The 24,704-nt window shown below is 30.0% G+C and overlaps 1 protein-coding gene across 3 annotated transcripts in view; it reads right to left on the reverse strand.

Moving 5' to 3' along the window:
• The window catches only part of LOC130892795 (filamin-A), a 115,639-nt gene extending 97,558 nt beyond the window's left edge, over positions 1 to 18,081 (reverse strand). For 2 of the 3 annotated variants that reach the window (XM_057798429.1, XM_057798424.1), the window contains exons 1-2: positions 17,844 to 18,081; positions 4,974 to 5,458 (exon numbers count right to left, since the gene is read on the reverse strand). In XM_057798429.1, coding sequence (XP_057654412.1) covers positions 4,974 to 5,391 — 418 coding nt within the window. In that variant the 5' untranslated portion in view covers positions 5,392 to 5,458; positions 17,844 to 18,081. The remainder of the gene's footprint in view (positions 1 to 4,973; positions 5,459 to 17,843) is intronic. The other variant, XM_057798479.1, reaches the window with a different exon arrangement.
• Between the last annotated feature and the right edge of the window lie 6,623 nt (positions 18,082 to 24,704).

Raw genomic sequence — 24,704 nt, forward strand, 5'->3', positions numbered from 1 at the left:
TACTTATGAGAGTATGAAAACCTATTTAATGATACTAATATTTTTTATGTTCATGGTAGTTTGGATAGATTGATTATGTTAGCAATCACCGCTTTCAACAAAGTCAAGGTCAGATAGTTGTTTATGTTGTTCTCAAATTTTTTGTACGTTTAGAACATTGTATAATTTTGTTTATCACACGTTTAATATTTAAATAGCACCGATATTAATATCCTAAACGCATTTTTAATGAGTGGTTCCCTGATCACCCTGTTTCGATGATAAGGTAAAATTAATAATTCAAACAATCCAGCTGACCACACATGAATGTTGCTGAAAAAACAATTGCAATTTTTTACTTACACAAAAATCCTTCAAAACATTTTTCTAGAGGTGATTTCGAATCCAATGAGATATCAATCATATTTTCAGGATCTCTCTATTTTTCACGTTTTTGAACTTGTTGACTCGACTAATAAGTAATAACGTGTCAGATAAATCTAACGAAGAAATCTCACGGTATCTTGAATCGATGATTCACATCTTTCAATATTTTTGAAGAATGTAAGGCCACATATTAGGAAAAATTCTCAACAAAGTGTTGTACTATTATGGAGCTGATTTCGGGCAACTGTTATAAGTAGATACTGATTATTGAATCTCTAATTGAAATACTGATTTAATCCATCAATACTTTGTAAAAGAGGCATAATCTACCGAAGGGTTTTATTTGAAACTATTACAAATACTCCTTTGCCGTCATCAGTGTTGATTACGTTACCCATTATTGGCAGTTCGCAAGCGCTATGTCACCTATCATCTCTAATAGGCCAGTATAAAATATTCAGTTCCAATATTTCACTAGTTTTTGTGTAACCGTTAAAAAGATGAGGGAATTTTTGAATAGCACATCTTGAGAGTATTCAGATTTCATTTACTCACTTTTAACCAATTTTCCATAGTTTTCTGGACCCGAATGATATGAATGTATGACCTCTAATCCGGAAATGAAGAGCTTGATCTGATGGTATGGAAAATAGCCGATTCAAAAGAAGTTAAATAGAAAATCTTACCCCATTCTATTCTCAAGACAGGGATCCAAAAATTTGATGGAAACTCTACCAGTAATACAAAATACAGCTATAGTAAATATTGCTACGTTTTATAACAAGTGTTAATACAACCCACATAAGGTAAATGTAGTATGGATTGATTGTGCTTGGCATAAGAAAGCAAACACTGTACTGGTGTAATCATAGAAGATTTTATATAATTTTCCCAAGGAAATTGATGAGACCTCTGCTTCGAACCATCGCATTTGAATATTAAGGAAAGTATTTGTTAATCGAAATGTTACAAGATTAGACTTGTCGGTAATGACAATCGACATGATTCCTATTGAACATGTGTGAGATTATACGACTATAGCAAATTTTGAAGAAATAATTCATAGGCCAATGTCAAAAAACTTGAAAATATAGTTATCACAAAATGAAGAAATATCCCTCAATAAAATATCAATCACTTGTTTATAGAGATGCCTATAAAAGTTGTTAAATTAATCAGACGTAAAGGAGGATATGCTTGTTATGCCTTTATTGCTCGTCCTTCAAAGCTTTATTAGATTTCATTGTAAATATAAACATTCAGATGAAATAAGGGTGCAATACATTTGAAAGCCAGTGTATCAAAACAACAACAATAAATCTCATTATTTTTTCCGGATAACGAAAGATTCGACAACAAGATGTCACTATAATATCGTCCATATTACAAAGCTTCTACAAACCAAAATTTATAAAAATCATGCAAGCCATTGTCCGAGGTAATCAGAGTGTATAATCCTCAAATTATGCAATTTGATTAATTAAAATCTTTGATATGAGTGGCCTCCAGGATACCCATCCGGTAATAACTAAAAATAGGCTACACTTTAATACAATGAGATTGCGACAATTCGATAGGTACAAGCGTAGGTTGTTATTCCTATGATAAAACAACGAACAACTATTAACAAAATAAGTAGGTATAGCAAACACTTTATTTTAAACATAAAGATGATCCACAAATTATTACTGATACAAAATATGTACAATTCAAAGAAGGGGATCAACTGAATAAACAAATTTTTCTAGAAAATCTTTTTTTTTTTATAAAGTTTCATCCCGCAAATTGTAATCAAACATCCATTCATTTAATTTTCTAAAGGTTTAATGGTAGATTGCAATTTGAAACTTCATTAAGTTAGTAATTTAATAGTTAATTTAGAGAGAACGAACTGATATATCTATCCTGAAATAAGTTAGAAGTTGTAAAGCTGCTTTATTGGCATGAAAAATTATAATGTATAATTCATAATAAACTTACCTTGAAAATTATAAGGCGGCAATTTTTGTGACTTACTCTTTTCAAATAAGATTTTCTGATAATACATACCATTCATAAATATTATAAAAGGGTTGTCTGAAAATTTCCGACCTAACAAATGAGCAAGATGATTTTTCAATAATCACTTTTATTTTTCAACATAATCTCGTTTTAAGCATTTTTTCCAGCGAATATGTAACTGGTTAAATTTTACAAATAATAGTTGCCTTCTTTCTACTCAAAACAGGCATTTAATTATACGATAACGTCTTCGTCTATAAGTGGAAGTTTGAAGTTAGCAAATTTTGTTTAGTTTGCATCCATTAGACCTGTGAAATATTCATTCCAATGCGCGTTTGGTTAAAAGTGAGCAAACGCGGCACTCAATGCGCGTATAGCTTATATGGCCAATGCGTTCCTTTAATATGCCGACAGCTTCTTCTATCTCTCCAATCTTAATTTAACGGTCGGCTAGTACCATTTGGTGAACCTTTTCGATGACATCGCTGGTTATCGCATTTTCTGGCCATTCCGAACCCTCATCGTCCGTCTAACTGTACGGCCATGATTGGATTCAGCTAAAAATATTTAGTGATAGCTCGACACTTACTATTTTCTATTCTCAAAAATCTTCACATCGACTCATATACGATTGTCAAACAGACACTAAGCGTCTTGGCTTGGCTGAAATGTTGGTAGAATCTGTCAATGCATGCGCAAATATATTTTTATAGGAAAAAAATTTCGAAATATTTCGTAGAAAATATCTTGAAAGTTATCTGCCCTCTCGACTGACTTGTATGTGGTCCTCTGCTTTTAAAAGGTGATATTGAACGTCCAGGACCGTCACTCAATGTATCTACTCTAAAATTGGTTGATATAATCCGTGCCCTTGTTCTTATGGATCGCCGATTAATCGGCCTTTTTTCCACCACTTAATGTTAACTAACTAAATCATTTAATGGATTGCAGAAAACTGAAGGGATTATGTCAGAGACAAACGGAACCTATTTCATGAAAGGTTTGAAAAAATGGAAAACTAGCTGGACTGTGAAAAGCTAAAATAAGATTATGTTGAAAAATAAAATATTTAAAATTTAATTCGTGTCACCTTATTTCTCAGTTTGTTTTTGTTCCATTATCAGGTCCAGAATTCAAATTTCTTGAGTCAAAGTTCTTGAGTTAGGTCTTTTCTGTTTCAAAATTAGTTTTTTTAATAATTTTTAAATTTTAATAACTTTGATAAAGACTTAAATTAGTCGAAACGTCAATTTCGATCTATCTTTTAAAAATTATTAAAAAAAATTTTTGAAACAGAAGAGACCTAAAATCAAGAACATTTAATATATATATATATATATATATATATATATATATATATATATATATATATTGAGAGAGCAATAATTATCTGGAATTAAATATACAAAAAAGGAAAAAAGGATAAAAAAAATCACAATCAATCACCAATACAAATCCTCAACATCAAAACATGGAAGACCAATATCGTTTACATAGAGACTATTCCACCAATCATCAAATTAGTTTAATAAACGTAATAATTGTGATGCTACAATCCCATCATCACAATATGAAATGAACAGCCATGATAAAAAATCGGAAAAGTAGTTGACACAGTATGAAATGGAGATGATGAAAATTTGTATTATCTGATGAGAAATTATGAAAATTTTGATCATTTGGAACACATAAGATACGAACTTCTTTTGACATAGGGTAGTCCAACTCAATATATATTTTAGTTGTTCTGTTTATATACAAGAACAGTTCCCAAGTTCAAGGCTACTTTGCCGACTTCGCGGGCTCAAAATTCATTAGTATTAAATATTTGGAGAAATTATAGAGGGACTTATTACAACAAAACACCTTGTGTGATTAACATTTGGTAAGTTACGTTTTATAATTTGCTTCAACTGATTTATATAAAAAAGCAAAAAAGATATAGATTTGTTTGAAACCCACACTGAATACAGGAAAACCACACCTAATAACAAAAAAATAATTTTTCAGAGCTGGCTTAGTGGAGATTTTCATCAATAAAACTGATGAAAGCCATTCAATATTTTTTCGGCATTGATTTAATGAATTCCCAGATTTTACCTAATATATTTTTAACAGTAATATATAAATTGGGATACTTAAGTTGTATTTAATAAGTATAGAAATATCAACTTGCTTAAATAAATGCAAACTAGAAAAGTAATGAAAACTTTTTGTTTGTTTTTTGTGTTCTGTTTTTAGCATGGATATCAAATTTAAGAATTTTAAATATTTTATGGGCAAGTTGTAAGTCAAAACCGGTATAAAATGTCTATACTAGTATTATAAGAAGACAATATATATATTTAATAATCAATCTATCATAAATTACATTTCAAAATATCATGTATTTTTAATTTATATTGTTGGTTAAATTATTTTCAAATTACTGTATGATATATATTTTCGAAAATACAATTTTATTGGTCAATATTCACTTTAATTGTATCAAATTGTAAGTTATTTTTTGCCAAACTAAATGAAACAATAATTTTGATAGTGAAGCCGGTAACTATTAATGTTGTGTGACTAAAGAATGGACATGAAAAGAAACATAAAAAACTCACCAATATTGACAATTCTAATTCCTTCATCATCTTGCAAAAACTTAAGAGCCACTGACACATTTTCGAGTTTTTGAGACCGAAACGAGGGTTTTTTATTATGTTTCGGCAACCTTTTTCCAGATAGCACTTCAATCAAAGTTATTAACCTCAAACCGTCACTAAGGTCTGTTTCTAAATTTCCAATGTGTTTTGATACGGTCTTCAGATGTTCGTTTGCCCACCTTGTAAAAGTATTTTGCTGTATTTTTTTCCATTGTGCGTCCTCGGCTAACTCACGCTCCGTCGTCACCATCTCGTCCTCGTCATCTACTGACTGATCGCGGTCGCAGTACTCGCTGATGTTCGAATTCTGTGTCTGCACGCCGGGCTCAACCGGTCTGAAACCGGTGACCGAATCGTGGTAGGGAAACTGGCTCATCTTCAGTTACTTTACCTCTTATCGTTCTTGAATATACTTAGTGCTTCGATCTAATCAACTATGACCTCTGCAACAAAACACAGAGGTTAACATGGTTGTTAGACTTCAAAAAAATGTAATAAATTTATTTTCGTTAGAGCCTATACACTGAGCATACCTAACAATTCTAAACCTTTTTTTACTTATTAATGAGTTCTTCATGAACAAAAGTTTGGTTTTCTCCATAAACCTATTTCATATTTTTTTCCAAAACAATTTACTATCAATAATAAGATAACAATTACAGATTATATAAAATGCAATTCGTGCTTATGAAAAATTTCAATTTTGTAGTAATAGTTAAATTTTAAGTATATAAATATGAGTATTACCAATACCGAGGTAATTGATTCGTAAAATATTTTCTTTCTTCCAATTTTTTTTCACAATTTTAATAATAGAATATCATTTACATTTTTTTTTTCTATTACAATCATACTTGATAAAGTGAATGTTGCACTTGTGCAAAATATAATAATAAGTTACAGAATATAATATAATCGAAAAGTACTCTCTCTAATTTCTACTGCATCGACATTTTTACTTAAATTAGGCCTAAATGGAGAAAATGCTCTCTCGACTATGTTGAACACATACTCGTATATGTAAACATGTGTGTTTGACCTACTGATTTCATTATATTCCGAGTCTTACTACACAATACGCACAGTACTTTGCGTTCAACCACTACACTAGCTCAAACATTTAATCGTTTTGAGTCTCCACTATCTCTCTTTGGTCCGGCAGTTAAATTATCGAATGTCTTGCCCCGTGAGCTATCATTTTAACTTCCAAATATCTGTTTTGATATCTTCGTATGATTCCAATTCCAAGACTCAAAGTTGTAACTCCTTAAGAATTGAGAGTTCTGAGTCTCTACCTAATAGCCAGTAATTTTTTTTATATTTCAGACTGAGCTTTTCTCTTCTCTTCTTAATGTGCTTTTTCTATCATAGCTTTGTAGGTATGTTCATGCCCAGATACTTAACTACTTAAAAAGCATTTTGAAAAAATATTCACAGCCTACAAAGTTTAAATGACTACGAATAGTCCTTAACAATTCTCCAATAGAAAACTAGACATAAAAAGTGAGTGACTCGCAAGGTGACAAATTACGAATAAGACAGATGCCTTGATCATTTCTATTAGATATACCATAGTATAGTAGTAATACAGTTCATTAGATATTAGAGTTTATCATTTCTTTAGTTCTAAGAGATTTAAACTAAAGGAGTATGAGATCAAAACACCATGATTAAACAGAAATGCCATTAAATGGTATACGGATGGCTTCAAAACGGCAGATAAAACTGGAATAAGAGAGTGGTGAACTAGAGCCAAGTACTATGAAAGTTTGACTAATACACCAAGTATTATTTAAGCAGTAATACTTGCAATTGAAAAATATGTTCAGTTCATTCTGAACATGACTTTTCGCAGACAAAATTATCATCTTATTACCCTCCAATGGCTTCCGGGACACACTGAAATGGAGGGAAATGAAAAAGTAAACATACTTGTTAAAGTAGGAGCTAGTAAAGCTTTTATAGGCTCTGAGCCGTTTTGTGAAATCGGATACAGGACAATTGAGAAAATACTACAAAAAAAGGTAGAAAGGAATAATCAGTTATTGAGAACATCTACAGTGATTGATAAAGACATAGGGATTGGGATCTATAACCAAAGAAGATCTATTAAATGATCGATGAAAGTAGAAATAATCTACGAATATCAACAGGAGTGTTGTCGGGTCATTGCCACCGAGGTGGACACCAGAAAAACACCAGTCTTAGTAAAAAAAACGGTCGAAAGTTCTGTTCACAGTCTCTTAAAATTCAAGATTCTACGCAACTCCAGAGCACTACACCTTGGACGTATAAAATAGAAAATGAAAACCTTTGGTAGCCAGAAAACGCACATCTAGAAACTTCTGAAAGGAGTGGGATTAACAATCAGTACTGGGCGTCCCCACTATCAACGCAAACAAAAGGGACACAACTAGGCAACCTATAATCTTGGTTCTTACATCAATCTTATAACTTTCATCAAGTTATATTAAAAAAGATGTACTCATTTTAATATAGCCTATTTTTTATGTTGCTTCAAAATTACATTCGATATGTCCTCTCATTTCTAAAAAAAATTTTTCCATTTTCTCTAAATTTTAGAAGCAATTTTAATTTGTGAAACTAAAAATAATTTGATATTAGCTAGAAAATGACAAAATTATTTTTGTGCATTAAATAGATGAGAATATCCCATTCCATTGAAACTGTCTATAATAATTTGATATCAATATTTCCACCACATTATTGTACAGAGAACATTTATCAAGCATGAATAAATAATAGTTGTCATATAAATTGATTTTTGTGTTGGAAAACGGTAGTTTCAAACATGAATTTTCTACTCCGAAATTTATTAGTTGTTTCATCATCCAGAATATCATTTGAATAAGTAATAGATCGCTTTGATCAATAGTTTTACGCCACCACCATGCAGACAATATTTTTTATTTTGTTTTCCACAAATGGAACGGTGAACTACCATATTTTTCTCTATTATTCCTCAATCAATCCGTACATTCTGAAAATTGATAGGTGATCTATAAATGTAGTTCAGCCACATTTTGTTGAAGGGCACAAGAATTGATTTCTTGATTCTTTATTATCTTCGATATCTGACAAAAAAGTGGTTTTCACTCGATCAACAGTGAAAAATTCTAGTTTTCCATCACTTTGTTCAGCTGTCTCTTTATTTGTTCTTTTTAACGCATATCTTTTACTAGCTTCATCAATGTATTGATAATTTCTGCCAAACTCTCCTTTCCCGATTTTCTGTAGATTTAGTTTTGGCTAGAAAAAATCATCACATTCATAGCAGGTATCATTTTATAGCAATATAAACGAGTAGTTAATTAAATTCTGTATAAAAAATTATTGAGTATAGCCCCCCTACTTTTGGCAGTATTTTCTTTACAGTATGTCCCATATAGTTCATGCATTCTATTTATATTATCTACAATTCCTTCATCCTATTTTCTTCTAATACCCGTTGAGAAAAATATTTGGATATTTGAAGCTGAAAGATAAAACATTTGGCGAAAATTTACTCTAATATTGATGGTATCAAAAAGGAGTGTCTATTGAAAGGTCTTTTATCAATTCACTTCCGGTTATTAGGCGTTTACGCTTTATTGGCACACACTGTATAACTGTTATTTTAACTCCATACTTTCATCAGGATTCCAAAACATTGGATGAATTGCCTGTCTAGGCTCTTCAGGAACTTTTGTTGAACATTGTAAATGACAGGTACCTATATAGGGCAGATCGACTTACCGCATTTAGTTTTTCTCTCCAGATCTCATCTAATCTTCCTTTTGTGGACATTTTCTTGTTATATTTTATTATTTGAGTTTCTGTTCTTTCCCATTGATTTTGAAACTTCAGTTGGTTTCATCTCCTTCGTTCTCGGAACTGAATTTTTTCGAGTTCTTCTGATTCAAGTGGCTGATACGTTTCACAAATGCACTGAAAATTGTATTATGTCTATACATGGAAAGTTTCTTCAACAATATTAACTCCATAATCTTTGGCTAACTTTAAAAGTATATTATATAGGACTTATTTCTATATTTCATATGAGAAATCAAGTGACTCGGAGTAAGCAAGAAACTTAATATCGATTTGAAAAAAATGGTGTTAATACAGTTTGGCTCTCATTTATGAATCGACGCAAAAAATCCCACTCAATTTGCTTAAACCCCGCCATTAAGGCCTGGGAAATGTACATTCAAATACGTTTCACTCCAAAGTGAGAAAACGTGCGGATAGCTTACGCATACATAATCCTTCAGTCAGTATATGCGTTCTTTTGATATGTCGATAGCGTCTTCTACCTCTTTAAACTTAATCCGAAGGTCGTCCAGTACCATTTGGTGAATTTTCTCGTTGATATCGATAGGTGTCGTAGTTTTTGGCCATCCCGAACGCTCATCAGTGAAGCTGATACGGCCATGTGCTAATTCAGCTGCCCAAAATTTTACGGTCATAGTGCTGACATCTTCAGACTGAGATCGGAATCTTCTTAGATTCTCATAGTCTGATTAAATTGTGACAGAAATCTTTTTGTAAAGTCTCATTTGATAGCTGTGTAAATATCTTGTATATCAAATACGAAGTATTCTCTTCATCCATTTCCAATGAACTTTGAGAAAATTGGTTCTGAAACACATTCGACAGCCACATGGAAATACAAATTATTTATTGTTTTTATATGTCAAATACTGTTCACTGTTCCAGTAACATTTAGGGGAATACAATTATTACAATTATAATAGAATTGTTGATCTACTTTCCATGATAATTTGAAAGAATATTTTACTATGTTATCTATGATGAAAGCCCTTTGTAAATGTTTATTGAGTCATAATTTATATTTAACTTTATAATAGTTAATGAAAAGGAACTCCTACGAGAGTTGCTACTTAAGTTTCTAAATAGACAAAAACAAATATTTATAATTGAATATGGCTAGTATTTTGTATTTTAGATCAATACACTTATGCAAGCGTTTTAACGAATAGTCGAAGCATTTTTTCCATTTCGATTGAGATAACCCCAAAACATGTGATTTGAACGCATCAACCGCTTCTTCGGGTTTAGAAAAACGTTGACCTCGCAACTTATTTTTGATCTGCGGGAATACGGAAGCGTCGAAACGACAAACAAGGACTATACGGCGAATGATCCATCAATTCGATGTGGTGACTGTTTTTGTTTGAACTGATTTGTGAAAACTCGCATTGTGATGGTGGAGAATGATTCGTCTTCTGCGATTGGTTCTCTTGATTTATGGCAAACAAATGCTGGTGTATTATTCAGAATTGACCGATCTACGTTGGTCTAATGGAACGGTGGCGACATGTTTAGTTATTCCAAAAAAAAACAGGCGATCATTTACTATGAATTGCTTCGTGTTTGGATTTGGCTCGTCTCGAAAGACGCATACTGTCGGTTGTTGTTTATTTTCGGGTTCATATGCATAGGTCTATGGTTGGTCGCCTGTCACGATCTTTTAGACGTCTTTTGAAGCACTGTGATTAAATTTATCTTATCCAACGCGAACAAACCTGTTTGACAGCCAAAGGTTCATGAAATATTGCTTATTCAAGTGGAACTAATGCCCAAATATGCTTCAATCTCACGGTATGTCACATGACGATCTTGCATTATTAATTTACATACAGCATCGATGTTTTCTAGTACAATAGGCGATTTTGAACGACCTTAATGTGAAACGCTAGAGGAATCTAGGGTCCCTTAGTCACTTTAAGAGAAAATTTACAAAACTAACTTTATCTCTATGATTAATATAGTATAGTACAAAAAACGAAACATGGAACAGTCTATTTACTTTTAGAATATATTCAAATCAATTCGCCTGGAAAAAATGATATTGACAGAAATTTTAGCCCTTCAATACGATTTGATTAGTTACTTTCGAGAGAGAGGAAGGTATGAGTTTTTGGAAAAATAATTCATGGTTTTTACGAGAAGTTATTACATTACAATAAATTTTGTTATCTATATCGCGGAACTCACTTTCTCATTATAAACAGTAGATTACTAATTGAATATCATATCATGCGTCAATAATAACGATGTTTAACCAAACTTATTCAAGAGGATATGTTTGTATTATGATATTAGGATTTTCTAAAATATCTCTTGAATTGTATAAAAGAGGATACGGTGCTATGGTTACATCACTTTTTTGCTTATAGATCTAAAGTATTTCGAGTTTATCCTATCACTCGGGATTATTAGTAAACTAGGATGTAAAGGCTTCTAAATGTTCGGGTTCCTTTATTACTTTAGAAATAGAAGCTGTTACTTTTTCTAAAATATAAACAGTGCACTTTCTTCCTCATAAGCTCCTTTTATACTTACATTTTTAATTCAAATTTAAAACTATTTGGTGTGATATACAATAACTAATTTCATAAACTTATTCCTATTACTATTATTTTTCCTAAAACCCGAATTATGAAGTCTAAAAAATAGTATAAATTTTGTTCATTTATTTATTTATATATTTTGTTTCATTATTCATTCACCGTCTAAATGAATATAATGTGATTATAGCATACACAAAAAAATACATATCCACCATATAGGAATTAGGAAATTATTTTTACTGCACTCTTTCCATGGTCTCACAAATGATAGTTCAATTAGAATAGAAGCACCCATATCCATAATATTGTGAAAACTTCAATACAATGTTTACCTAAATATCATTTGGTGCAATAATGTATTTTATAAGTAAATATTATTATGAAACAGTCAGTAAAACTTGAAATACTCATAAAATTTTTCTTTCGCGTGATATATGACATAATTATCAAGCCACATGGTATAATAATAAAACTACGCATAGGTCCTTGATACTTCAATTCATCTTTCACATGGTATATTTTTCATGTTAGTCTCGCAACGAAAGAAGTATTAGCGTTCCGTTCAATAAAAATAATTTGATTGCCAAGTATAGAAAAAAAATGAGGATTGCCTTTACATGGAAAGGAGTACATCGCCTTACATGGCAATGCTCACCTTACCAGTTTACAAATAACTTGAATGATCGAGAAATTCAACCCAAATAAGAGATAACAGCCAATAATGAAACGGATAGCCACCTGATGACCTATTCTGCATTTTGGTTCAAAATAGTTTAATTACCACAAAAATTTCAATCGAATATTTTCGTTAGGTACTACGAAAATTAATTGATCAATAAATAAGCAATACAAAGAAATGCATAAATTATTTGTATAATACTACTAATGAAATTTAATTGGAATATTTTTATAAGTATGCATCATATAAAAGTAAAATAATATGTATAAGGTGTTGGTTACATAAGAGCTTAAGACGATTTTTGATAATTTATTTTTACCCTTGAACAAATTTGTATATTTTTTATGTCATATTTTCTTATTCTATAATACTGAAGTTAGTTTCAGACTAAATATCAAATTTTTTGCCATTTGGTACCAAATTCCATTTTGAACAAAAAAACATATTTATTTTTTTAGTGCCTATTTCAACACTTGTAAATTTTTCAATTCATATAAAATTCTGTTAGTAATTAAGTAATTATAAAATTCAAGGTTTTCAAACAATTAAGTGACTCTCTAATTCTAGAGAGAATATGTTTCACCTAATTTTTCTTAGGAAGCCTATAAGCCTGGATATGATATCTGACTGATGGATCGCAGTTAGTCTCTTATTGTTAAGGTGACAATCGACCCAACCTCTGATATCCCTAAAAAGTTCAGGTGATGACAAAATAATACTTTGAACTATTTTTGAAGCCGTAATCGGTGTCACATTCTGTTATTAATGAAATATAATTACGTTTTATGATAAATATTCCCTAAATAAGTGGGATTGGAGGTATGTGTATTCTCATTTGCACAAAACAGATTTGCACAAACTCTTCAAAAAACACAAAAGGTTTATTTCAGGCAATAACAAAAACAACACATTTAATCTATTATTACCCAGAAATCAGAATTCGTTATGTATCACCTAGAAATTTTCCTAAGCTCACCAATTTCTAAGGCAAAAAGTATAACTTGCGGTACGGAGTAATTTTTCATAAACCTTGAGGTCACAGGATCTTCAGTTTTAAATTCTGAGTAAAGGGGAAATTTCAAAGAAATATTTACTAAAGAGCTCCACTATTTCAACAAATTTGAAATGCTTAGGGAAGAAGGTTCTTGTATTTCTTTCTATAAAAGGAAACTACTGCTAATTATATTATATATTTATTATTTTGAACTCAAAGTAGTTTATGTAACTTTGTTTATTGTATAACAATTTAATGTGCCAAAGTAACAGGAAAATGAGCGACTATAAATAGTGCTACTAAATGCCCTCTTATCTGAGTTTGAAACATTTAATCTATTGTTTTGGAGATCTATCTCCTTAAGTGGAAATCATTTAGAATTCATAGCTGGGGAATAGTTTTTGGAATTTTGTTGTCAGAATATTTAGTCAATGTACATTGTTTCTTGAAAGTAAAAAGTTTCATATGGTTATTCGTAAGGGAATGAAACCTCAGAATGCAGCTATTACTTTAAATATTTGTATCAAAAGCACATTCCATAAGAATCACAAAAAGTATCCATTCTTAAACGAATTGAAGTCTCATTCAAATTACTTGACTACCTAACGAATATATTCAGATCAATAATTCTTCATGTGTTACTCCTTATAATATAAACATTGAGACATATTATGAATAAAAAATCTGAAAATTACAACTGGACCACTGTCCTTTAATTAAATTTTATATCTAATCTACCGTTATGAAAATAATAGTATCAAAATGAAAAAATTAATAATCCATACGTGATCAAAAATACGGTGTATGAATTTTTATAATATCAATTACCTACATCTATATTAACCAGTATGCCTCATTCCCTCATGTGTTGAGACAAATAGAATTTAAACCCATTTCGGCTTGTTAGTCTGCAACTATAGACGCTTTAAAAGAGAAGTTTTGAGTTAAGTTGAAAGAAAGAAAATTAGGAAATATTATAGTACCTGCAGTCTGCTTATAAGTGATATTTAAAATGAGGAGTGATTCTGTTAAGGACAAGAAACAATTGGATCATCCTTCAAACAGATAATATGAATAATGTTTGTTTTCAATAAATAATCATACAAGACGAAAGCCTCAATGTTCGAAATAAAGCTCATTGTATTCTATGGTTTTAATTCAATGTTCAGCAATCTCTTTGAGACCTTGGTGAAACCATTCTTTAGGCATAGATACAAAAAACTGCATTTTCAACTTCTCCTTTAGATCCAAATTTTTTCTCACGCAAGAATTTCGCCATGGATTTGAATGAATAGTAACCTGATGATACAAGGTCCGGAATAAATGCTAGATGTGCTTGGAGTTCAATACCACTAACTATCGCCTTATGTGGTTTAGCCTGGTCTTATTGTAAGAAAACCTGCTAAGCCTAGATATTTCTCGGCATTTATAGCTCGACCATCCGAATTGTACAAATATAAGACACATAATTCATAATTTCACCCGACACACAACAAGACTTTTCGCTCGAATCGACCTCTCTTCGGGATGTGTTGTGTTAATTATCCTTTGTCGTATCACTGATTGTGCATGTGTTATGTAGAAAATAGAGAAAATTCATTGCAAGTAACAATGCATCTAATAAAACAATTAAAGCGATGTATGGTATCTTTAGATAGTTCAAGGGAGTCCGATAATCGGTGACTGCTGCAACTAAATTGGTTTTCTACTGCTTTCCTTTTAACCTCAATATCTCAAGCAGGTAGATGACTTGAGCCAGATCGATCTTCATCCTGGGCCATTCGCTCATTACCTGGGTGATCCCCTTTAATATTACATATTTTCCTTGCTGCCACAGCTGCTCTAAACTTCTCTTGCCAATAAGGAATTTCATCTTTATAGCAATCTATACTATTTATCAAAAAAACCTACTGCATCATCAATCAACAAAGAGAATATGATCAAATGAAAGCAAAGCAATTGCAATCTTCATAGAATTACAGACTACTCTCAATAAGTTATAATTGTGGCGTAGGAATTTTCACATGAAAAGCGACATTACTTATGAGGCACCCACATGCAAAAAGTGGTAAATCTTTTAATTCAATTAGAAGAACTATTCGGGAGGGTAATGAAGAAGTTAAATTCTCGTACGAGTGCATATAAATCATTTTAACAGAAATACTAATGAACCAAAAGAAAATCGGGTTTCAGTTCACATGAAATTTAAAGGTTGAGTTCATGCAGATCCAGATTTGATTGCCAAAAAAGTTCTGCCAATCAAAATCGAACATCGATATAATGGCCTCATTTTCTTTAATTGTGTAGGGGGGATATAGTGTTATCAAAGTTTGTTCCAACGGGAGTAACAGAACGTTTGTAAAACGATATTCTGAGGAAGGTGTTGTACTTTCTATGTTGAAATCGTATAATCTAGCTTCATCTCCAAATATAATCGCCACGGCTACATCAGGATTTTTCGCGTAGTTAATGCATATATTTTTTTTCCAGAATTGAATTATAAATATGAAGTCTGATAGAACGATTTCTACATAACAAAACTATTTCATAAGATTTATTTTTCTGTAGTTTTGTTAAATATCAATACAATACAACTGAAATTATATTTTTTCTATATTTAATATTTATTAGAAAAAGTATGTACCTGATATTTTTATTATCATACTATTTTGGATGAATTGGTGGTTTGGGCCCCTACCCAATAAATTTTCAATAAACTTTAGTAGTCTCTTAATTTTGTTTTACGATAAAAAGGGTTCGTATAAAACGTTATTCTTTTCGTCCATAACAAAATTAGAGCGTTCAATCGAACTTTGCTAAATAATACTTCAATATGGAAATATCCCATGAATCAAGCACTGAACAGTTCAGAAATTATCTACCCAATCAAGCTTAATAAGCCCAATTTCAATGATAACTAGTTTTTTATATGGAAACAAATCTGAATAGATCTACTTCTGTTAGGTTTTGGTGGTATATCTATACTGATAAGGGGTTTAGTATTTGGATATCAAAAACTTGAAATTGAGTAATACTATTTCTTAACTGCAATATCAATCGTTTATATCAAAAAACTAAAATAACAATTAAGATCCCAATTAGTCGGGAAATCAACCGGAAAGCTGCGGTTATTATGATGTCACATCTTTCAATGTTAAACCTTCGTTTCCGATTTTCATAAACCAATTATCTCTGGCATGTCCGGTGTAAATCTTTATCAGTACATAAATAACAACTATATTTCGAGATTAATTTCACGGCCACAAAAACAACTCAATATGAAAATGTAGCGAAAGAATGTAATTATAAACGCGCTTTTCTTTAAAATTAAACGACCTAAAGTATAATTAGGACTATGAGTTATTGTGTTACAAAATATAAAATATATATTGCTTAGTTTTCAAATATTAACATGTTTATTTTCAAAACAACTACATAAGTTGGCTGTAATATAATTATTGAAAATAAAATGATGAATTCAAATAATTTAATTCTTTAAGTTGAAATTTGCTTCATTTATTCTTACCATTGATCAAAATTTCGATGAAGATGAAATAAAAAGAGTGATTCAGTTACAATGAATATGTAATACATAGAAATATGGTTCTAAAAATAAAAATTAGGATTATCATAATTAACTCATTGTCTGGAAAAAGATGCGAGTTAAAAAATAACCAACAAATATAAAAAGAAGCACTAGTGAAAAGAATATGCATATAAATATGATGGAAAGAGCATACATGATACTAAAAACAGTACAGCAAGAAATGGACATTAATATGAAGACAAAAATAATGTGCAACTAAATATCTGTACATATATAGAAAAAGCAGTTTCGTCCTACTGTGAATAAAAAAAAGAAATCGTGTATTCGAAGATTGGAGATAAAAAATAATTGAATAATATGGAATTAAAGCAAAAACCAAATATGGCAAAGCAATTAGAGATAAGGAATACCTACATATTAAGTTAGCATAAAATAGCAAATACGTTTCGAATCAAATTCACCTATATTTGGCCACATACCAAATTTCCCTTAATTTTGATTAAACCTTTTCATCTTCAAATCTATTTAATATTCTTTTTCCCCCAAAACTATTTTAAAACTGATAGCCATAAGCGTGCGATTAAAAACAATATAATATTAATACTTAAGAATATGGAATACCTACTATTTAATATTTGAAGTACTTCCTATTGTCTGTTTTAGATTACCCTTATCTGTAAAAGGATATGTAATGACAATTTATTTAATAACTGTAATATAAATTGATTATTTAAGTCATTCCATATCCTGACAAAAATAATTTCTCTACTCTCTATTTTCTACCAAAAAAATATCAAACACGGTGGAAATATGTAGAATATATAGGAGAACTTTTATTTAACCTAATTACAAAATCAAAATATCAATATGACCAAACATTTCACTAAACTTATCAAATACTCCAATGACTTACCGATCTAAATAGAAAAAACATTAGCATATATTTTCCTCTCCTATATATTCGTTTAATATAGCAAAAATATTCGATGGTCGATATATATATATATATATATATATATATATATATATATATATATATATATATATATATATATATATATATATATATATATAGCAAACAAAAATAACTTCAAATGTCAAGATTCCAGTAGCTTGTATTGTCTAATTACAAAAAAATTCTGGAAAAAAATACCTCGAAAATTGTATCACAATTTTTAAAAATACAAAAAATGTGTAGGTATGTGAACGAAAAAAGAATTTAATGACTTACCTGGAATATCTTTAATGTGAATCGCGTTTAAAATTATCACTATTTGACACTGAACAATATTTTCTTATTATTATTAAGATGAAATTTAAGTCACGTATGAATAAATTAAATTAGAATATAAAAAACAACGGTTAAATCACAAAATCATCGCACTTTTTGTACCAGGTTTAGTTTGTGGTTATAATCAGACTGAGCAGGCTCGCTTAGTAAAGATGTTTAAAACTAAGAATAGAACACTGTCCATGAGTGTAGATGTTTATAGATTGTCTCTTCAAAGTTAACCCCACTTTATTTCTTTCTTATTTTTTGTTACACATGTTTGTTTTTTGTAATATTTTTGGTAACTTGATTTTAGTTTCTCATTTGTTTCTCGATTAAGAATTAGAGTAATTTATAATTTTTGTGGAGTAAACTCATTCACGTAATTTTCAGTTATTTTTTTGAACATCTGGCATGATAACTGATATAACTAGTTTAATTTTGCACATACATGGAATAGGGTGAGTAATTCCTTTAGTGATTATACCGAAATCTGAAGATGATGAATAGATAGCAATCAAAAGTTTTGCGCTTAATGTCGCATCTGTTAAGTTAAAAATATATGCTTAATTAATAACAGTCATATATGTTTTTCAATTTAATGCCAGACAAATCTACTGATCTTTGAATTATTTATTTGATTTTTCATCTAATTACAATTGTTAGAAAATACAAAATCCTCCTACTCCTCCTACCCCTATCTAACAATATTTTAATAACATGAAAACTGCTTTTGATTAAGTCCAGCAGTAAATAATTTCATTTTAATTTGTACCATTTAAGTATATCAAATTTTTATTTGCACACCTCGAAAAATCGAGAAAAATTTTTTCTGTAAGGATTATAATTTTTTATGTATGTAACTTTTAGGTTTGTCCTACTTTACCTGATGGTGCAAATTATTAACGATAATTTATAGGTAGTATAAATGGAACCAAAGCGAATAATGTGTGATTTTTTTAAGTTGAATTAGTTTTCTGCTAGTATAAGGATTTTCTACTAAACATGCGCAGGAGTTACGACCACTGGAGAAGCTGATTCACCCTTAAAAAAATTGATATACTTAAATGATACAAATTAAAATGAAATTATTCCATTTTTCATACGTTTCCCGAGAGCACGGTATTCTCTTATTTTATTTGTTTTTTTGGGGGTGTAAATTATTTAATAGTATTTTACTGGCAATATGAATAAAAACGAAACTAACCATGTGCGATTTCGATACAAAATTAATCATTCTGTCAGGGTCTTTCCGCTTGATAACTGCTCAATAACAGTTATTAAACGTATAGGATTTATTATATAAATAAATAAATACTATTGTGGAATTAAGGCACAAATAAGTTATAAAAATGAAAGATTCTTGTAGTTCATGTTTTAAATTTGAACTTTACAACGAAATTTCAAAGCGACGTTTGGAAAATGTGATTTAAATCATGTTCTGGGCTCCACAGTCAGCTGATGTATCTAAACAATATCATAGTTTTCCTATATGTCTTTTTGTTCATGGTAAATCTAAACTTTTTGATGTTTTGGAAAATAAGTGACAGAAAAGAGCAAGTTTTAGTTAGTGGCTGCCTTGATACAATGGTAAAATCTTTGCACGATGTCAAACTACAAACAATCAGCTTATATAATTTTTTGACTTGAAAAACAATGTATGCCAAGCAACCTTTAACAACTTAGCTAATGGATAATAATTGAACAAAGGAATTTAGAAACGTACAGAAAAATCAATTTGCATTTCGCTTTACTCCACTATATCGTGAGTAATTGCGATCAGTTGACGAGTTGTTTCGAAAGTTTTTGTTTTGTTTTTAAACGTAAAAGTTATTATATTATATATTTATTCCCTGTACTTGGTTATTAGATTAATCCTTATGAGCGCCATAATATCTGGCTACAGAGGCTTGACATTTTTGTACTTTTCTGGCTTGTCTATATAAAAATAGCTTTTTGGTATAGAAACTTATTGTGAAATATATGTTTATTGACAAATTGCTGATAAATGTCCAATAAATCTGAATTAAGGTCTATAAACACAAAAAACTATACACTTATATATTAACTCATTAACTCACGAAATTACAGTTTGAGATTTTTATCGGGTGAGTTTTAAATTTGAAGTTTCTTCGGAAAACGTAACGAATCATTCGAAAACTCGGATCAAAATGTCATTCTAGATTAGGACCCGCAATTAGCTGATAATGATAATGTTCGAAAAGCACTAGTAATGATTTAAAATTAACCATTAATGAAAGTAGAGGCAATTGAGAAAATCAGGGCTTGCTGTTTACAATGGATTATTATTAAACCTTCTTTCTTTGATGAAAAGTTAACGGAAGAAAGGTGGTAAGTAAGATTGGTACATCCATTGAATGGTTAAAGTATTTTCCCATAAGATGAGAAAGATATTACGTACTATTTATCAAAATTTAAGAATAAATGGGAATATCCTTGTAACGTCAAGACTTTTTGCAGTTTGACAGGTCAATAAAGCTACAGTTAAAGTGGATGCATCCGAAGATTATTGAAACTTAGAATATTTGTCACATTAGAAAGACATTCTTTAAACATATTTGGCATAAGAGAACGCGTATTTTCTTAGAAATTAAAAGTACATATCACACGTTTAACAATATTCTAGGATTGTAAGAAATAAATACAAATCAATCAAATTTTGGAGAATATATATTCCTATAATGGTACTTTTTTTCTCCATGTCCATAAATTGATGTAGGGGTAGGGTTCAGTGGAATTTTAGCTAATTTTATTAGCCAATGGTAACCAAGTCGAGAATTCACGCCACACTATTAAGCAATGTTTAATACTCGGACAACTACGAATAAATCAACGATCTAGATACGTGACATTTCTTTTAATTGTAACATTATGATTATTCAAAAGACTACCCTTTATACGAATATATATTGAAGACATTTGAACCAGTAGGACAGACACGAATTTATTACAACCTGTTGTTTTTTGTACATTCTATAATTTATAGTAAACCGGATATAAACATGTTAAAAGTTAAAGAAAACAAATGATTGTTTCATTATAATTGTGTTATACAAAATAGTTTTTTGATAACCCTGAGTTGAACACCGAGTAGTCGACTCGCAACACAGAACATACCATAAGAAAAAATGCAGACTTAATTATTATTCAGTGGAAGCAACATGGCAGATTTTCGATGCCAATGCTCTCGATGGTAAGTGGCATAATTAATCTATTTTCGCGGTTCATTTAAATTTACAACGCAGCATCTACTATATTCTATGTTATTCTTTTTCATCCAGTTCCGATTTTATAGTTATTGAAATCACGATAAAAAACATCTTAGAACTGGGACACGTTTATTCACAAAAGAATATTTAAATGAATTTTCAACTAAACCAATGAAAATTAGTAAACATGATTGAAATGAATGAATTTAATGAAAACTGATAAAATACAGATTTTTCTAACAATGCGAAAAGTGTAATATGTACATAAATACTTAACGAAAATAAAACAGTAATTCAGTTGAACAGATTGCACATCATTACAATGATATTTTACTATCCGTTTGGGATATAGGTACGTTAAATGTTAAAATGTTTGTTATTCTTTAAACTGTTTTCCAATTTTGATATTTTGCTTGTTGTATTCCGATTAACTTAATACATTACCATTTCCCTAGATGTTAAATTGTTCTTACTAGTTCCAGCTACAGTCAAAAAACCCGATTTTTGTTTGTCAAAACTACTAATTTTCTCTGTAACAATGTAGTTTGAAAATTAACTTGAAAACTCCCATGGCTTTTCTGTAGGTAAATTGTCGGATGTTGAGGCATGAACTTGATTAACTATCAACTTGATGCTCTTTGACGATATCAGTGACTACTATACATGTATTTACATCATATGTATGTTCTTGGTTTACTACAGTCATTAACTTACGTAACTGTGATCTTCATTAATTAAAATAAACAATGTAGGCAGATGAGAAACGAAAATAGATGGAATAGCTGTATACTTCAAACGTATTCTATTGAAATTTGTAAAATCACTTTCTAGAAAATGATTTTCACACAAGCGATAATTGGATGTAGAACATTGAATTTTATAAAATTCTTACCATTCAGAACACACATCATGAAAGTGTTTCGGAAATTTAAATAAATTATTTATCTGACAATAATGACATATTTTTATTACACTACTGCTTGGTAAGTGGTAGAACTAAATTTCTGTTACTGAAATTTAGAGGCAAGTCGACCTTCTTATTGGGTATGTTCTGTAATCCACAATAACAGATCCATAAATACCAACTTTGCGAAACGGTTTTTCACTAATTACTCAGTCTAATATTTTTATTTCTACATCACAGTTCAGTGAACGAACGATTCTAGGTTACAATTAATCTAAGACAAAAGTTTGTACCTCGGACATATAAGATATCGGAAAATCTTCTCAAACTTTTTAATCAATCGCATAAATTTTCGACAGCGTATTAGTGTGTGAGCGTCAGAGTACTGGAAGGTGTGATTCAGTTTCTAATTAATAGAATGTACTTTTTACTAAGTGGAAATATCTGAGCTGTTTTTAAAATCTAGTTCAGAACATGTATACAATATTGATGTTCTTTATTTTTAGCGTAAAAACACACCAAAAATTGTTTCCAAACTAAAGAAAATCGGACACGCGATTATGATGAAAAAACCTAGACAAATGCACCTCCAAATCAGTAATCTTGTCATTTTAAATAATGAAAACAGAATAATTTTATTTATAGGTAGCTGATTTTACAGATTTAAGAAGGACAGAAGTGACAGTGCGTAAAACAGAGCCACACAACAAAACATACCTAAGAATTAGAGCGAAGTCTTTTCCGGCTAGAATATGAATGTTTTATATAATTTGAATACTTCATGTCGTAAAAACATAAGTCAAACCCTGCAATTATATTAACCTTCTATTTTTCATATGTACGACAGCAAATTTTTTGTTATGTAATATTGATGTATGCAAGGTGTTTCAAATTAGAAATATAACGTCATCATTGATTTTGTTAAATTGCAACATTGTCGATGACTGATTTATAGGGTGTGTACATAACTGACAAATATAAAATTTTCGTTCTTTGTCAATTAAAAAAAAATAAATAAAAATACCACGTATTTGTAGTTTCACAACATTTAATACCTTTTTATAAAATTAAGCAATCTCGATATTAAGTAAAAAAATTATATTGCTGTGGTTTTCAAAGATTAATATATGTCTTAGTTTTTATGTTTTATGTTTTTAAAACAATAACCTCAATTGCAATACATACATATACATATTAAATATGCATATTGCTTATAATAATATAAAGGTCGCCAAGAAATAATTATATAAGGACGATTTAATGGAAAAGTGACTTCTCAGTGGTTGACAACACTTTCTTGACGGTGATCATATTGTTAATTTCAGCCATGTTTCTGATGTCTTCTATCAAAGGTTTTTATTAATCTGATTAGAGAATTATGAGTGTTAATCAAACATTGTTGTTGTTGATGTGGACAAGTAATTAAAGAAATTAAGGAAAATATACTAAATAGACTTAACTTCACGGAATTAGAATATAAAATAACAATTTGGGTTGATAATAGTAATTATAATACATAGAATATCTTACTTTACACTAAATTGGATTATGCCAGTCTTTTAAGTATATGGTAAATTGTAGAGTTCTGCAACAAAATGGTGTTTCAAGCAGAAATGCCTTTGTCACTCTTCGGAACTTACTAAACTTATCGACACAATTCACATCGAAAAGGCCGCAACAGAACAGATGAAAGCCATATCGAAGCAAGCCTTGCAGAAATGCTTCCAGTCATACATTAAATTGGGATAAACGCATTGCTAGCGGAAGGCAGAGCTTTGAAGGAGATCAATTCAAATTTCATTACCTTTCTTCATTCTTCGTATATTTTTATCACGCCACGTATGGGAATGTATACATAATATGTGGTATAGCATTAAATGTAATCTAATCTAATCCAAGTAAAATGGATGTGGTACTCTGGAAATAAAGGTTTTAGGCCGATTTTAGCAGATGAAGACTAATATGTTGAAAGAAGATTCTTAAAAGAAATTTGCTTTTGCATAGCTGATAAAAAATCCTTTTTTGCGGGGTATATAGTTTTAAAAAAATAAATAACAATAATAAAATAGTAATTTTTTGGTGATTAAGCCATGTTATCGATTTATTATAATGATCAATTAATTTTTTATGTAATTATATATTTGCATGTTTACTTCTTAAATTATTAGTTTTTGATTTTGTTGTGTATTATTTATTACCTTATCATATATTTCTTCAAATTCTGAATCAAAAGTACCAAAAGCCATTTATCTATTTTTCCTACAGCGTTTATTAATCCTCTTTTTGACCTAATATAAAGGTTAATATTTTCTGATTTTTTATCTAAAGTATTATTTGAAATTGTATATCTTCTGTCTTGCTCTTGGTAAAGTGTCAGAAGAATTATCAACGTTGCCAATTTCATTTTTCGGTAACTATTATGTATCAATTCTATTTTCATTTCTTCAATTAATTATTCTTTCTTTAATTTGAGAGTTTTTATCTCTAAGTTTATCATATAAAAATTTTGAGGTTTCTTTGCGATTCTGAATATAATGGGATAGTATCAAATAACCAAATGATCATCTAATTCAAAGCGTCTGGAATATTTATGTGTCCTTTTATTTTTTCAAACGGTGTAAATTATATGAATATATATATATATATATATATATATATATATATATATATATATATATATATATATAT

Source organism: Diorhabda carinulata, chromosome 1, assembly GCF_026250575.1.
Source record: "Diorhabda carinulata isolate Delta chromosome 1, icDioCari1.1, whole genome shotgun sequence".
Classification (NCBI taxonomy): domain Eukaryota; kingdom Metazoa; phylum Arthropoda; class Insecta; order Coleoptera; family Chrysomelidae; genus Diorhabda; species Diorhabda carinulata.